The 15,813-nt window shown below is 54.7% G+C and overlaps 1 protein-coding gene across 1 annotated transcript in view; it reads left to right on the forward strand.

Annotated features, from left to right (window-relative positions):
- LOC122371188 (ATP-citrate synthase-like) overlaps nucleotides 1-10,244 on the forward strand; it is a 30,503-nt gene extending 20,259 nt beyond the window's left edge. The window contains exons 12-25 of the mRNA XM_043347333.1: nucleotides 14-142; nucleotides 467-590; nucleotides 971-1,086; nucleotides 1,385-1,493; nucleotides 1,892-1,979; nucleotides 2,348-2,507; nucleotides 2,927-3,047; nucleotides 3,496-3,639; nucleotides 4,025-4,425; nucleotides 4,745-4,888; nucleotides 5,154-5,350; nucleotides 8,212-8,288; nucleotides 8,597-8,678; nucleotides 9,461-10,244. Coding sequence (XP_043203268.1) covers nucleotides 14-142; nucleotides 467-590; nucleotides 971-1,086; nucleotides 1,385-1,493; nucleotides 1,892-1,979; nucleotides 2,348-2,507; nucleotides 2,927-3,047; nucleotides 3,496-3,639; nucleotides 4,025-4,425; nucleotides 4,745-4,888; nucleotides 5,154-5,350; nucleotides 8,212-8,288; nucleotides 8,597-8,678; nucleotides 9,461-9,557 — 1,989 coding nt within the window. The 3' untranslated portion in view covers nucleotides 9,558-10,244. The remainder of the gene's footprint in view (nucleotides 1-13; nucleotides 143-466; nucleotides 591-970; nucleotides 1,087-1,384; nucleotides 1,494-1,891; nucleotides 1,980-2,347; nucleotides 2,508-2,926; nucleotides 3,048-3,495; nucleotides 3,640-4,024; nucleotides 4,426-4,744; nucleotides 4,889-5,153; nucleotides 5,351-8,211; nucleotides 8,289-8,596; nucleotides 8,679-9,460) is intronic.
- The last annotated feature ends 5,569 nt before the right edge of the window (nucleotides 10,245-15,813 follow it).

Here is a 15,813-nt window from a genome sequence, read left to right on the forward strand (position 1 = left end):
CTCTCCCCCGCAGCAAAGCCCGCCGCCGCCCCGTAAGGTGGTGCCTCCGCCGGCCGACTCTGCGGACGGCGGCAAACGGGACCTGCTGTTCCACCGCGACACCAAGGCCATCGTGTGGGGAATGCAGACACGCGCCGTCCAGGTCAGTGGCGAGGGGCCGACACGGCGGTCTAGACACGGGGATGGGACGCCCTGAGGGGTGCCACCATGTCATTGTGTGGATGCTTTGGAGTCGGTTAACTGGTTGAGTGCCTTAGCGCTTGTCGCTTTGTCAGCTGTGTTGGCGCATTAAGACAATTTATTGCCTCATTTAGTAGTCTTATAATGAAAAGCCACCTTTTGTCTCATTTTATCTGGCGTCGTCATACTGCGGCGCGGCGTCTTTGGCAGTTTCACTCTTAAAGCCTGTTCTAGCCCCGCTACTCTGGATTCCGAATGACGTTCTAACCCCTCCACCGCTCTACAGGGCATGATGGACTTTGACTTTGTGTGCTCGCGTAAGACTCCGTCGGTGCAGTGTATGATCTACCCATTCACTGGCGACCACAAGCAGAAGTTCTACTGGGGACACAAGGAAATCCTCGTGCCAGGTATGGTAGCCAGCGGTGATCCATCTAAAACCGCTCTGATACCTATGTAAACTGACGATCTATTCTTGCTAAGTAGTTTTGAATACGTTATTCTAATTATTTCCAGCGAAGCATCCGGCCTTCAGCATCATTCTAGTCATTACACTTAAACAGAAACCCAGGTGACTTTGCGCGCTTTGTTCATGGTATTTTAATCATCTCAGCTTGTCATGCATTATTGACTTTCCTGATTGTTTATGATGAAGCTTCTCAACGACAGCTCCATCGTCTGGCATTGTTTCAATAGCTGACCATCCTGCTCTGACTGAGTGCTGAGTCTCTGACCTGCCACTATGTCGACTGTCTTTATCTAACTTGCTGCCGTCCTGTTCCGTCGCCAGTGTACAAGAGTATGGCGGACGCGATGAGAAAGCACCCTCAGGCGGACGTTATGGTCAACTTTGCGTCGCTACGCTCGGCCTACGAGTCGGTGGTCGAGACGATGCAGTACCCGCAGGTGGGCACAGACGGGGGTGATGGTGCCTGGACGCCATCTTCAGCTCTGGAGAGGGGCGGGATGGGAGACTGTCCCAGGCTGAAGCTCATCTTATGGGAGCGGGTGGGCAGTAACCCGGGCATGCCGGTGGTAAAATATGGAAAGGTTCTAGTTTAATCGCCAGTTGGTGTTTAATCTAGCAGACAAGGCTGTTTCGTTCTTGGCCGTCTTCTCCTGTTTCAAAATCTTTGCAAACTTCACTGATGCCATCCGTTAGTCTTATATCTGTACTCTGTACTAAATGGTGTCTGTTTCCCAGATCCGTACGATCGCCATCATCGCTGAGGGCATCCCGGAGAACCTGACCCGTAAACTGATCAAGGCGGCCGACCAGAAGGGCGTCACCATCATCGGACCGGCCACCGTCGGTGAGTCAGGACCCGTCACAGCTGGGGAAAGTGGTCCGTATTCTCCTTTCCTGGGCACGTTACCATATTCCCTCCTTCTGAGGACACAGTGAATCTTCTCCGCATTTCGATTACGTGGCGTCTCTCACCTCATCCTCCTGAGTACACGACGCCTCTCACCACCTCTGGAGCACCTGGCGCCTCCACCACGTCTTCTCGAGGACATGGCGCCATGTGACCCCACGGTCCTTCACTCACAGTTACCCTCGTCTCCGTCACTGTCCAGTCGTGCGCCCGGCGGTGCCGCTGTATGCAGTTACATGGTCAGCTATTTCTAAACCCAGGCCGTTTAGCCCGTGCACTGACTGGATGAGATGACTGAAGATATTAGCGCTAACGGCTCGCTATGTCCGCCTCAGGTGGTATCAAGCCGGGCTGCTTCAAGATCGGCAACACGGGCGGCATGATGGACAACCTGCTGCTCTCCAAGCTGTACCGGCCCGGCAGGTGAGCCGTCATCTTACCGACTATCTCCCGGGCATCCGGAAAATGATCAATAACGAATATTATTGTATGGCCATGCCTCCTGCTTTCACCATAACTTGTAGAACGCAAGCACTATCCATTATCCATTGGGAACGTCTATGCTGAATTTATTTTAGTCTGTTTTATCTTGTGCAGCAGCTTGTCAGGGAACCAGGTATATGCGACTTTCTGAAGACCTGGTTCAATATGTTTTGGGGGTTTCGATTCTATCTCGATTTGATGCCTTAGCTGAGGACAGGCCGAGGGACTGAGAGCGCATCACTGGCTACTGGCCCCTCCCGAACTCCCTCTCCCCGCCCCGCTGACGTTAGTTCCCCGACCCTCCGCAGCGTGGCGTACGTGTCGCGCTCTGGCGGCATGTCCAACGAGCTGAACAACATCATCTCCCGCTGGACGAACGGCGTGTACGAGGGCGTGGCCATTGGCGGCGACCGCTACCCGGGGACCACCTTCATGGACCACATCATGCGCTACCAGCGGGACCCCAACGTGAGTCGATGAGCTCTGCACAGGTCGAGAGCTGTTGTGTTTCACGGGGCCTTGATCTGTTGAGCTTTTGTCGCCTGCTTTTCCAATGTCTTACATTTGTGGAGGGGGTGTGCTGATGCCGATGTAATTTGGGTTTAATTAGCCGTCGTCTTTCGCTGGTTTGATTTGTATGCGGAAACAAGCTAGTTTGGTTGAGCCGAATCACACGTGCTACTACCGGGTTATACATTGAACAATTCGACAGAGAAAGGGCTAAAAGTCGTAACACTGGCCTGGCGCTAACTTTTCTTGACCTCTCTTTGACCTCATGACAAATGTCCGTCTTCGCCGCGACTCTTCTGTTCCGGTGAGCCAAGCGCAGCTTATTGCCGCCACACCCACCGTGACTGACGCCGTCTCCCCGCCACCCCGTCCCACAGGTGAAGATGATTGTCCTGCTGGGAGAGGTGGGCGGCGTCGAGGAATACGACGTCTGCCAGGCCATCAAGGAGGGCACACTGACCAAGCCGCTAGTGGCCTGGTGCATCGGAACGTGCGCCAGTGAGTGGGCCGCTCTTGCCCCCCCCCCCCCCCAGTCTACTGCGTCGCTATTGGGGATTGTGGAACGTTAATGGCGATTAATCCTAACTTTTGGGACCGTGTACGTGAGATAGCAGGAGGCCGAATAGGTACCCTCTGTTTTCTATATTGTGTAACATGTTCAGTGTTCACCTTTACCCAGATATCAAAGTGAATTAAGTTGTCATTATTTTATCGCTCCTGGAAATTCATTTGAGACGGTCATGTACATGCACTGCTCTCGCCAAAACACCATGACGGTTACCAACCGAAAATTGACTCGAACACTATCTACATATATGTACCCCGTCCCTCCGCTGTTTGTCTCACATACCTCCGTCCCGTTTCAGCCATGCTCACGTCCGAGATTCAGTTGGGTCACAGCTCTGTATAAGTGTATATCTGACTTCTTTCCTCCGTCCCGTTTCAGCCATGTTCACGTCTGAGGTTCAGTTCGGACACGCGGGCGCCTGCGCTAACGGAGAGCTGGAGACGGCGGTGGCCAAGAACCGGGCGCTGGCGGAGACGGGCGCCAGCGTGCCGGCCACATTCGATCAGCTCGGCGAGACCATCGGTGAGAGACGGTGCACGGGCGGGACGGACAGGGGTATGGCTCGCTGAGAGTGAATCTGAGAGGCATGGAGAGACTTGTGGAAGGATTTTGCTGGGATTTTAAACAACAAAATGCTGTCACCTGCGTTCACTGACGTTCACTGCGTTCACAGAGACAGTCTTGGTATCATCTTGTATGGTGTCTTAGAAAGAGCGATGACCATCAGATGACCGTGACCGCAAATATTTAAATGCACATTTTGTAATGTAACGATGTCTCTGGCGATCCGCGTTTCATATGTGGCAATGCTGCAAAGCCCCGCAGACAGTGGTTATGCTGTGCGACCTACCGGGTTCCGCGGTCTGACTGCACTCACCTCTATCCCCCCCCCCCGCTCGTTCCACAGGCGCCGTGTACCAGGACCTGGTGTCCAAGGGTGTGATCGTGCCGGAGCCCGAGGTGCCCCCTCCCACCGTGCCCATGGACTACAACTGGGCGCGCGAGCTCGGCCTCATTCGCAAGCCGGCCTCTTTCATGTCGTCCATCTGTGACGAGCGTGGTCAGGAGCTCATCTATGCCGGTATCCCGATCACGGACGTGCTCCGTCAGGACATGGGCCTTGGCGGCGTGGTGGGTCTGCTCTGGTTCCAGCGCCGCCTGCCGCCCTACGCCTGCAAGTACTTTGAGATGTGTCTGATGGTGACGGCCGATCACGGCCCGGCGGTGAGCGGTGCGCACAACACCATCGTGACAGCGCGCGCCGGCAAGGACCTGGTGTCGTCACTCGTCTCCGGACTGCTCACCATCGTGAGTGACCGCGACTGGGATTGGAATGGAGGCAGGGCTGGGTTGACGTTTCAGGGCAATGATCGCTCAAGGTTTTTTTAACTTGTTGTTTGCTAGCTGTGGGGAGGTTTGCTGACTTTGATGTCATAAACAATTATTTTCATCCAACAGTGTTGTCTGTTATGTTCAGAAATCGGTGATACTGCATGCGTTATTCATTTCTGACGGCCGTTAGCGTTAACGTCATTCAACCCCCTCTTCGTTAACCTTCATGTCCGTCTTTGACCCACTGATCCTTCATTGGTGACCTTTGTGTGACCCTACCTCTGTCCGTCCCCAGGGTGACCGGTTCGGCGGCGCTCTTGACGGAGCTGCCCGGGTGTTCAGCGAGGGACACGACTCCAACCTGCACCCCAACGACTTCGTCAACATGATGCGCAAGAAGGGCCAGCTCATCATGGGCATCGGTCACCGCGTCAAGTCGGTGAGTCATAATGGAGACTGAATTCGCTAGACGTACGCCGCCTTGGTTTATTCTACACTACATGACCAATGACCATAGTGTATGAGCATTTTATAATCACATTCTTACGAGTCGGACCAAAGTCGGCTTCAATCGCTCTGTATGATTGTTGTCTGATGACCACTGACCAGTCGTCTTAGTCCTATCCGCAATCGAGCCTTTCCTTCTAATCATTCTTCTGGCGCTACGACTCTTAGCTAACCGGTTGCGCCGCGGTCATCCCCAGATCAACAACCCGGATAAGCGTGTGGAGATCATCAAGAACTTCGTCAAGGAGAACTTCCCGGCCACTCCCCTGCTCAACTACGCGCTCGAAGTGGAGAAGATCACCACGTCCAAGAAGCCCAACCTGATCCTGAACGTGGACGGCGTTATCGCCACCAGCTTCGTGGATCTGCTGCGCAACTCGGGCATCTTCACACCGTGAGTACCTTAATGACCAACGTCTGTAGACGCGCCCTGAAACTTTACACCCTGACCTCCTACCGAGGCCATTGCTGCACGCATGAGACTTGGTGGCACGCAGGCACGCACTTGGTGGCAAAACTGCGAACCGCTGCAACGATTTGCACGCATAAGCTGAGTTTGTCACACCACCGAGGGAATTATTAAAACTCTTCGTGTCATGACGCCCATATGGGCATGCAATATTTCGGTTATTTTGTATGGGATGCATTGTAAGATGCCAAAGAAATGCTAGATGAAAGTAGTATATTCCTAAGATTTCGCATTGTTAGTAGTAAAAACAAAAAAAGTTCCACACAGCTGTAGTAAAAGCACGCTTGTTAAGTTACACAAGGCTACCACGCCTCAAAAAGGTATGTCGAAAAAAAAATAGTAAACCACCTGAGCAGATTCACGAATGCTTCATGCTAAAAAAAAAACGGCTCGGAGCAATATCCTTATTATTCGCACGGCGAAATGCTACACCGATCGTATTGCTCCATTTTCATCTAACGGTAAAATTTACACTGAATGCTAACCTGTCTTAAACTGCAAACCTCACGTTTTTTTTTTTTTTTTGCAAACATCGTTTACCAATCCAACTATGTAGTCGCTTGCTAATCGAAGTGGCGTGGTCAAATATACCATACTCTACCATACCATAAACTTACATGGTAAGATTGGGCCCTGATTTCTTTCAACATCAGAGGTAGCATCTCACGCAGGAGCGGCATCCTTCTGCTGCGCGGCCGGCGTCTCTCCGGCACTCCCCCGCTCCAGTGTCTCTCTGAAGGCCACCTTTAGCCTCTGCCGGTGCTCCTCATCTACCGCCATGTGCTGCAGGTTCTCCAGAATCACCTGACGCTCCTTAGGGAACCGGTGGAACGCATCCAGGTAGAATCCGACCAGCTCTTTGCGCACTGCCGGCCACGGGGTGGGCTCGAAGTCGAGCTCGCGCCGGGCGCGGGCGATGTTGATTGGGCCGCGGGTGACGGATGGTAGGGTGTAGATGATGCTGGGCAGAAACCCGTGCTTCTGGGGGTCGTCGGTGACCTCTGTCAGGATGCCTGTGACGCCCAGTTCGGCGGCCATCTCTGACATCAGCTGAGGCAGCGTGAAGCTCCGGTCTAGGGAGATGTTGAAGGCGCCGCGCGGCGGCCGGCCGGCGCGGACCCGTCCCATCACCGTGCGCACCACACGTGCCACGTCCGCCACGTACACATAGCTGGTGGCGCACGTGTTGACGGTGCTGGTGACGGGCACGGGCCGTCCCACGTGCGGCAGGTACTGCAGCCACGCCTGGTGTACCCACCAGCGGCCGGTGGTGTCGCGCGGCCCGAGCACGTCCGGCAGACGGAGCGCAGTGTAAGGCACTCCGGCCGCCTCCAGGGCCTCCTCTACAGCCAGCTTACCGTCCCCGTACGGGTCGGCGGCCGCTAGCCGGGCGCGCTCGGCTGGATCCTTCGGCCTGCGGGCGTCCTCCTCGACACTGGGACCCCCTCCGGCGGACGGTGCGCTCACCTCATACACAGAGTCGGAGCTGATGTAGATGTAGTGGCCCACCTTCCCTCCCAGCGCCTCTAGTGCGCTGGTCACATCAGAGGCCTGCAGGGCGCTGAAGTCGACCACAAAGTCCCAACGGGGGAGCTCTGCGGTGAGCTCCCGCAGCTCCGTCAGCGGACCGTGGCGGTCACACGTGAGCAGGCGAACATGCGGAAACACGCGCGTACCCACGTCGAAGTAGCGTGTGCCGCGACTGAGCAGGGTCAGGTCGGAGCCTCCCTCGGCGATCAGCTGAGCTGCGGTCTCTGAGCCGATCAGACCGTTCCCTCCGAGCAGTAGCACATTCTCCCGGGAGGTCATGGCGATGTAGCCGTGATGCTGAAGCTGCTGGAGCGGTGGTTGAGCGCGTTTGGTGGTACGCTGCCGAAAGAACGCCTCCTTGATCACCGATTTCAATCGCCTGACAATAGAAATAAAGGCTGCTTAAAGGCTTCCTTAGTTGCTACTCTTTGTTTAAAGTTTCCAACTGTGAAGTGTTTATAATGTGCGTATCGCACCGGAACTCAGGTCACAGACCGGAACTTTTTCACGCACGGTTACCGTTTTAGTCCAGCACCAGTCGCCAGTCTCTGCAAGCCTCCCGACACTGTCCTCTTCAAGCCTCCGACACTGTCCTCACCACCCTCGGAATAACAACTAGCCAGCCGTCCTCATCCGACGCTAGTTTGGGATGTACGACCTTGACTGTTCTCGGCGCGGCCAATGGGAGTGTGCCACGCCTGGCTCGGCGCCGGGCCGTAGCGTGCCGCCGACACCGCGCACTGCCAGCTCGGTGATAACCGGGGCCTCGAGTGGATCCGACTGAGCGGTGGGGTGCGACCCACTTCTGGCGTTCCACAGCAGCGGCGAAAGGGGTCAGGAGGGGGCAAACAAAGGGAAACATAGAAATAAAAGATCGAAACTGCCGATAGTATTCGACAAAAAGTTGATGCGTGTGTGTAACACCATCCACCATAATTGTGTTTTCACCACCATAACTTATTACAAATAATCTGTATTTTCCTAGCCTTTTGCCACCTACTCGCTGTAAAGAATAATGAATATGATGCATATTCCTCTATTTTATTTATACATCGTGCCATGGGCCTTTTGTGGGTCGGTCTTAGCAACATGGCGACAACGCACCGTATTTATTTCAATTTTCATCGCGTGTGACCAATAAATAGAGTGTGAACGGAGCCATCTGGAATCTATTTGGCCGTCTTCTCGTCCCAACGTCTCCCATTGTGCAGTGTCGTATTCACCCGATGCTAATCCACCTGTCTCTGCTGTTGCAGTGAGGAGGCCCAGGAGTACGTCGAGATCGGCGTGTTGAACGGCCTGTTCGTGCTGGGACGCAGCATCGGATTCATCGGTGAGTTCGAGATACCCGCAGGTTGTTTGCAATGGACAAACACTATTCGTTAGAATTGTGTTTTTTATTGATGCCCGCAGCACGGCAGGAAAGACCCGATCGACACCGCTCGAGCTGCTGTATGACGCCGCCGGGGATAGGAAGATACAGTGTTGAAGTGGCAGTGGCTTACGCACGAACAGCATCGTTCATTATTTTTGTATTTTTCTTCTTTTTTCTGTCTGTGCTCTCCGTCTCTGTCTCTTTTAATTCTGTCCCCGTATAACCGCTAGATGTCCCTCATCACATTATTCACTATGTCCCCGCAGGCCACTACCTGGACCAGAAGCGCCTGAAGCAGGGCCTGTACCGACACCCGTGGGACGACATCAGCTACGTCATGCCCGAGAAGTACGAAGCCTACAACTTCGACGGCGCCCAGCAGTAGATGATGCCGACTCCGCCGGGGCATGTGGCAGAGCACGGTGTCGGGTCCGCACCGCCGCCGACCGGCCGCTCGCGCGCCGCCCCTCTCCCTTCGCTCGCCTGCTCTCTCCCTGTGCGTGTGTGTGCGTGTATGCCTGTCCGTCCGTTGTGACCCTGTATGCGGCTGTGGGTGACTGCGCGCCGTACTCGCGACTCGCGGCCTCCGAGCTGCCACCGCCGGCGTCCCGCGAGGTGAGGTTCTTCCACGGCCTGTCTGTGGCGCTGAGCCGGCTCGCTACAGCTCTCTACAGCGCTGCCGCAGCTCAGCCACGGCTCGTCTGAAGCTCTGCAGCCGCTCCGCCAGCGCCTTGGCGTCTGATTCTGACACCGATCGCCAGCCACTCTTCGCCATTCCTCGACTGCCGGCGCTGCATGGGGACTGACTGCATGACTCGAGATCGGGAGAGCGGGGCATGCGGCGTGATGCTAGAAGTCTGGTGGAGATTAGGGGAGAGGATGGGCGGGGAGGCAGAGGGGTCTGAGGACCGGCTCACGCACAGGGCAGTACTCGTGGGAGGGGGAGGCGGGGAAGAGGGGAGAGGTCAGATGGCGCTTCAGGCCACGGGAGGAGGGCCGGGTCAGTTGTGCACATTTCCAGGGTTCCCAGAAGCCGGCTCCGGGCAGTGCTGGAGGGGAGTGGGAGGTCGGTATGGGTTGGTGCCGCCCGCCGGGCGGACCCTCAGTGACCAGGCGGCGTCCGTTTCCAGTTCGTACAGCGGGGATGCTGAGGTGGCGCCCGCCGCTGCCGGAGGCTCCGCCGCCGCCCCCGCTGACGGCGAGCAGCCCAAGTGCTCGGTCAGCTGAGAGGCAGACCGACACGTCCCTGACTGCCCACCGGAGACCGGCTATTTTTGTAGACAGACCGCTTTGGCCGTCCGACGGCCCGTCCGCGGCCAGTGCTGGACAATTCCATCGTTGGGTCGCCTCCGGATTCGACTTCTTTTACTGCTGCAGCGACTTGGATAGTTATTTTAACGCTCGCAGATGCGTGCATCACACCGCTCGTGATAGTGCTATTTATTTGAATGTCCGCGGTGAAGGGGCGCAGAGGCGTCCGAATTTATCCTTCAGAACAAGAGGGTGGGGAGGGGCACAGAGCGGGGGAGGGGAGGGGAAGGAGCGGAGCACACACCGCGGCCCAGGTGATGTACTGAACGAAACATATCAGCGGGTGTCTTCTGCGCGCCGCGACCGTAGGGCCCGCCGACGGAGGCCGTCTGTTCGTTCGTCTGTCTGTCTGTGTAGGGGCGCTAGTGCAGGGAGTTTTATTAGAAGACGGCCGGCCCCGCCGCCTCCCCGCGACCCGAGCCGGGTGAGGCGGGGTCGGGTCGACCGGGTCACGTCCGCCGCTCGTCCAGGAAGGGGCAGGGCGTCCCGGCCCGTAGGCGCCCGTTTATTGTTTTAGCGTCGGTTGCAGCCCAGTGAGGCCGTTGTTGATGTTCATATTACGTGGTGATTGGTAGAAACACGGCAATAAACATGCAAAATGGACTGTGTTTCGGTGCGCGGTGCCTGTTGCAGGGGTATTGTGCAGTGAAACACCAGAAACGCAGCATTGGACGCCGCAGGAGGGTCCGGACACTTTTTTCACTTGACCAGTTAATTTTGGAATTGTGTAAGGGCAAAATTGAGCGCGTCAGAGAGTGTGTGGAGCGGCGGGCCGGAGAACCAGAGTGCGCGTTAGGCCAGTCCGCCGTATGTTTGCCTCCGGCGGGAAAGGCGTGCCCGCCGGGTGAAAGGCAGCGGCTGGCCGGCACCTGGGACTCGCGGGCCCGTCTCTCGAGGCATTTGCCAGTGCGGTTTCGTCGGGGCAACATCTTTCGGTAAGCGATCTTTTCCATCCCCCCTAAATTAACGCCGCAGCGCCCAGGCGCTGCGGAAGTCCCCGACATATGTCCTGGATTTTATTTGGCTTTCCGACCCGCCGCAAATAGCGGTGGGCTCTCCCGTTCATATCCAGGGCCGTCCCGTCTAAATTATATTCATCGGCGCGGCGCGTAGGGTTAATGAGTGAGCGGTTGAAAGTGTGATGTGTGCTGTGTGCGTGAGCGATGGAAGTTGAGGAGTGATCATTTTATCCCGCAAATCTAAAATACATAGAGTTCGGAATGTGAGCGAAATCTTTCTTGGGAGTAAAAGGCAGATGCCGGGCTGATCCACGGTGAACGTGAACGAACAATCATACGGGCCGCTTAGTTTAATACACCCGGGTGGCAGGCGGGCATTGTAGAGTAACTTTGATTAACGTAATGTCTGTACATGGGGGGGAACCAATAAAAGGTTGCAGGTTCCGATGCGTGAAACCCCTACATAAAAATGGTGCACCGCGGCCGGGAAATCTTTCCCATCGGAGGTCAGGATGCCCGAAGTGTTCCTTCCGCCATAATCTGCGGCACGCGACAAGTGTAGTATTCCGCTCCCCGGCACCAGGGCACATTGGTACCCGGGCGTATTTGCCGCTTCCGGGCACGCGGCCCACTGGCCCGTGCTGGCGCAACGGAAGGCCAGCGCTACCCGGGATAAAACGCCGATCGGTCCTGATAATGCCGTGAGGGAGGCCCGGACGGAGCCCGGGTGTCGCAGAGGCGGGGTCAAAGGACATGACGTGGGCGCCGTTCGGCCATTTCCGCTCCCTTGGAGATGCTTACCGGTCGTGCTGTTCTTACTTTTGGCTTCAATATCTTGTGTAAATTATTGCTTCCGTACTTTTCGTCACGTTCACACGCGTGAATCAGTCCAATTAAAGGGGGGCATGGGGGGACAATTTGCCACCGCAATAATGAGAGATGAGAGATGAGGGCAGTCGGTTCGCGCGAGACCGTCGGAGATCGGGGATGAGATCGACGGCGTTCGGCGGTGCGGAAGAGTTCGCTCGGGCGGAATGGAGTCCGCATGTACGCGAGAAGAGTGCTCGCGTCGCCGTCGTCGGTCGCGCGCGAGCGTGCAGGTTCGCCCGGTCGGCGGAATCATAGAGTCCGGTGACGAGCCGTCACCGCTGGGAGTGATGGCGACGAGAAGGTCGTCACCGGTGAGTACCGAGGGCCGCGAAATACCCCGGTATTTCAGTGTTACATGTGTGGGCGCATGATTGGATCGTTTGGTGTACAGGTATGTTACGGTTGGTGTGATTGAGTTAGTGCGAACAAGGTCATGTGTGGTCACGAAAAGATGCGGAAAATTGAATTTTACTTATTTGTCATCAATTTGCTTTCATGATTAGTAATCAATTTGCTTTCATGATTAGTAATCAATTTGCTTCCATTCATACACCTGATTTAACTATGTAGCAAATTGCTTCATGTGTCGCCTGTCATTCACGCCTCATAATGAGACCATAGAGGCTTTAGACATTTCCTGCGATTGCTTGAACAATCGTTTAGACCACAGGGCATTATATCTATAGTCTTAAGTGCAGTGCATCTTTGCTGTGCATATTAATTGCATCTTAAGATATTAACTGGAATGTCCATGGTTTTACGGGATATATAGGCATAATCGGTGCAGTGGATCGGGGAAATTATGGTTGGGTGTTTTTAAGCGGAGTTTTTAAGCGGGGATGACGATCCCTCCCGTAAAGCCGTGCACTCAGTGCACCTTGTGGCGCTGACGAGTTGCCATTAGGACGGCATCGAGGTTGTGCGTGTTTAAAGCGGGCAAGCTTAGCTCGGCAGCAAAGCCCTGATTAATTATTACCCCACGTTACACCAACATGAGCCGCACATTCTGGCAGCTGCACCTTTTATATCCGGAACCCGATGTCAAGGTCTGGCGCAAGGCGGTGCACGCCGAGCACATTCTCCTCTTTTTTAATCCAGGGAATGGATTAACGCTTACGGTTCATTGCAATTTCTTCTGATGCAAACGTAAAATGTCTTGTCAAATCTTCAATGTTATGTTCAAAGTAGTTCATTAGTTCGTTCATTCCATGCATTTTTTGCGTTGTAATTTTGCTCAAAATGTGGTAGCGATACTCAACTAAGTTCAGTTTTTGCGTTGTAATTTTGCTCAAAATGTGGTAGCGATACTCAACTAAGTTCAGTCACGAACCAGAAACAAGTTCTAAACGGCTTTGATTCCAGGTTTAATGGCAACATTTATTAACCAGAAATTCTTCAAATGGAGCGCTGAGTGCTCAGTCAAATGTGCCCTTATTTAAATTCCATGCTGCATAAGTTCGTATCTTCGTTATATAGAATTACAGTTTATGATTAAATGCATTGAGTAATATCGATGAACCCAGCGCCCCTCAACCATTTCATGGTGACTCAGTAGGACGGTATCTCTTGGACCATTTTCGGCTTCGAATTGACAGATAATCCGGAATTAATCTTGTAGGATTTTCAATCCTCTCTAAAGTGTTGCCAGGCACTAATCGTCACCTTGCCGTCAAATGGAGCCTAAATCATTTCGTAAAGTAGGAAATTTAATTTGTTCTGTATAGAAGAGCAAAACATGTGTTTATTGGACTTTAAAATGCACACTCGAGGCAAATACATTTGAATCCACGTGGCGCGGATTCTATCCGTCGCGACCGCACACGTCATATTCGAGCCTCCAACCGAAGCTGACGCGGCGGGAGGTGACACAAAGCCCTAGTTGCTGAGCCGACTCCGTTCGTGACTGCGCTCCAGCAAATTCAGCAGCACGGGCCCATCCAGTGACTTTCCTGGACGGTTATGGGCTTGGCGCTGCCGTGCGCTGCCACACCAGTAACGGGTGATTTCATATGATGTATAATATAGCATGTGCCACATTGTCAGTTCTCGCGTGTTGTACAATGCATGTTGTTGTGCAGTACGGGTTAATTTACTGTGAAGCACGTGTTGTATTTCATATCATATCATATGTATTCCTGAGCGGTGTGTGAGTGCCCGGTTTAGGCTTCACTATCATTGGCCCGAGGGCAAATCGGATCCGCCAGATTGCCGATATCCACCTGCTCAAGCAGACGGGTTGGATCCGACCCCCGTGCTCCCACACCACGCGCACCTGTCAGCGCCCGGGCCGGCGCCGGACCGAGCAATTATGGTCAAGCCACCGCGCCGCCCGCGCAAGGGGGTGGCAGGTCCGCGGCAGGGCCCTCCCCGACCGTCCCAGAGAAGGGACGCATTCCCATCGTGATGGGATCGCGCCGCCGGCCATGGGATCGAGCCGGTCGCCACGGGTAGGCCACCCACCCGACCGAAGGCGAGAGCCGCCACATGCACGGCCGATCCCAAACGCCTCGGGGCGGGACAACCTGAACCCGCAGAACGCAGGGCAGCGGAGGGCCGCCAAGGAGCAGCGGCGAACCGGGCCGGTCCGCAATAACAACACCGGAGTCATTGGACTCGCCCGTCGCTGGCCGCCTGCTGCCGAGCACACCCCAGACGACGGTGGCTTTGTGTTGCCGATGTGATTCAAAACCAACGCGGTCATTTTGATGTCTGAACGCTCTTTTATTTTGACTAGTGCATCATCTTGCGTCTTTACTCCATAACATCTATAATTTTGGAAGATAGAGTTATCGTTCCGAAACGGACCAAATGAGACAATTAACCCCATAATCACTCAGTACGGCACCGAAACCTTCTGATTAATCGATATACGGCGCAATGGCCGCCATCATTCCTTCTGGAAAGATTATTGCGATAAAAGGCGCCTCATACAGCACAAATCAACGTATTAGAGAGGGACCTTGATTATCCAAAATTGTTCGCTTCTAGGTTTTCAATCAATATCTTGACCATATTGGTAGGCAGAATGAGCGGCACGCCAAATAGGCATGCAGTTTTGGGAAATTCGTGTCCGGTATAGGTATATGTTTTTTTATTTATCTGTTTCACTTCGAGACAAATCCATCCATACGAGAATGATTCGCATATCTTTAACAGTACTGCGCATGCCGTCTTAATAAGTTTCGGACGTCGTAATGTATAGTTTTAACGGGTTATATCAGTGAACTTATTTGTTGTAACGGCAGCATCAGAGATGAGGCGAAAGAACTCAGTGCGGCACAATTAGCGTACCTATCGTCTGCCAATCAAAATTTAGCATCAGCGGTTCTGGTGATGTTTCAGGAGAACGGTCACTAATGTTCTCATGTACTCAGCATGAATTTCGTCTTAAAGCCTTCGGAGAAGCTCCAGGCCGGAGCACAGTCGCCAGTTACCTCGGTGTTGTGTCTCGGACATGAAGGGGTTCAACAGCCCCATCACCCGCACCACAGGTGCCGCCGTCCCCATGAGTCGGTCGGCAGGATGGGCCGGCGCGCCGCGCCTCGGGCGTCGTCGCTGCGCCGTTCCAATCACTCGGTGACTAGCCGAGTGAAGTGCGTGCCGCGCGGCGCCGCACTGTGCGATATCACCGCCGAACCCTTCGGCCACCGGTACCTGGTCCGACTGGACCGGCCCCTGGGCCGGTTGGACCGGATACCTGGGTCGGTCGGACCGTCACATGGGCCGACTAGACTGCGCACCTGAGCAAGGGGCTGAGGGTGCCATCACCCCGGCCTGGTTGGAGTTCGGCCAGGTTACTGACCCTCCTGACCAGAGCGTCAAAACAAGTCGACCCTCCGCCGTTTGGCCGGCCGCGCCAGCCGGTAGAGGGGAGATTTGAAGGCTGGGCGGGCCACAGCCGGCTCGACCTATATTTGCGTACGTTTATTTAGGAGCGCTCTGCGACGCGAGCAAATATATCATATAACCGTATACATTGGATGGAGATGACTAAGGCAATTTAACTGCTGGGAGAAAACTATTAGGGGACGTCTTCCTTCAGATTGATAGCTTTCGCCGCGGGTGTTTGGCGCCCCTTTTTAATTTCAACCGCTAATTTAAATTATTCCGATCTTTTCGCGCATGGACACGGGAGTGAATGGAGCCTCCGCGCGGCTTGGCCGTCTGGGATCCGGGTGGGTCCCTAACTCAGCCTGCCAGTGCCAAACAGCCCTTCCCTCCGCCGGTCGGCTGATCTAATCACCCGTCGGAGGGGCGGCCTCTGAGGCGCTGGGAGCGAGAGAGGCACCTCGCCCCTGATCGTTGAGGCAACGTGGGAGTGCTGCCTTTGGTTATCCTCCCCC

This window comes from Amphibalanus amphitrite, unplaced genomic scaffold, assembly GCF_019059575.1.
Source record: "Amphibalanus amphitrite isolate SeventyFive unplaced genomic scaffold, NRLGWU_Aamphi_draft 001214F_arrow, whole genome shotgun sequence".
Lineage (NCBI taxonomy): Eukaryota > Metazoa > Arthropoda > Thecostraca > Balanomorpha > Balanidae > Amphibalanus > Amphibalanus amphitrite.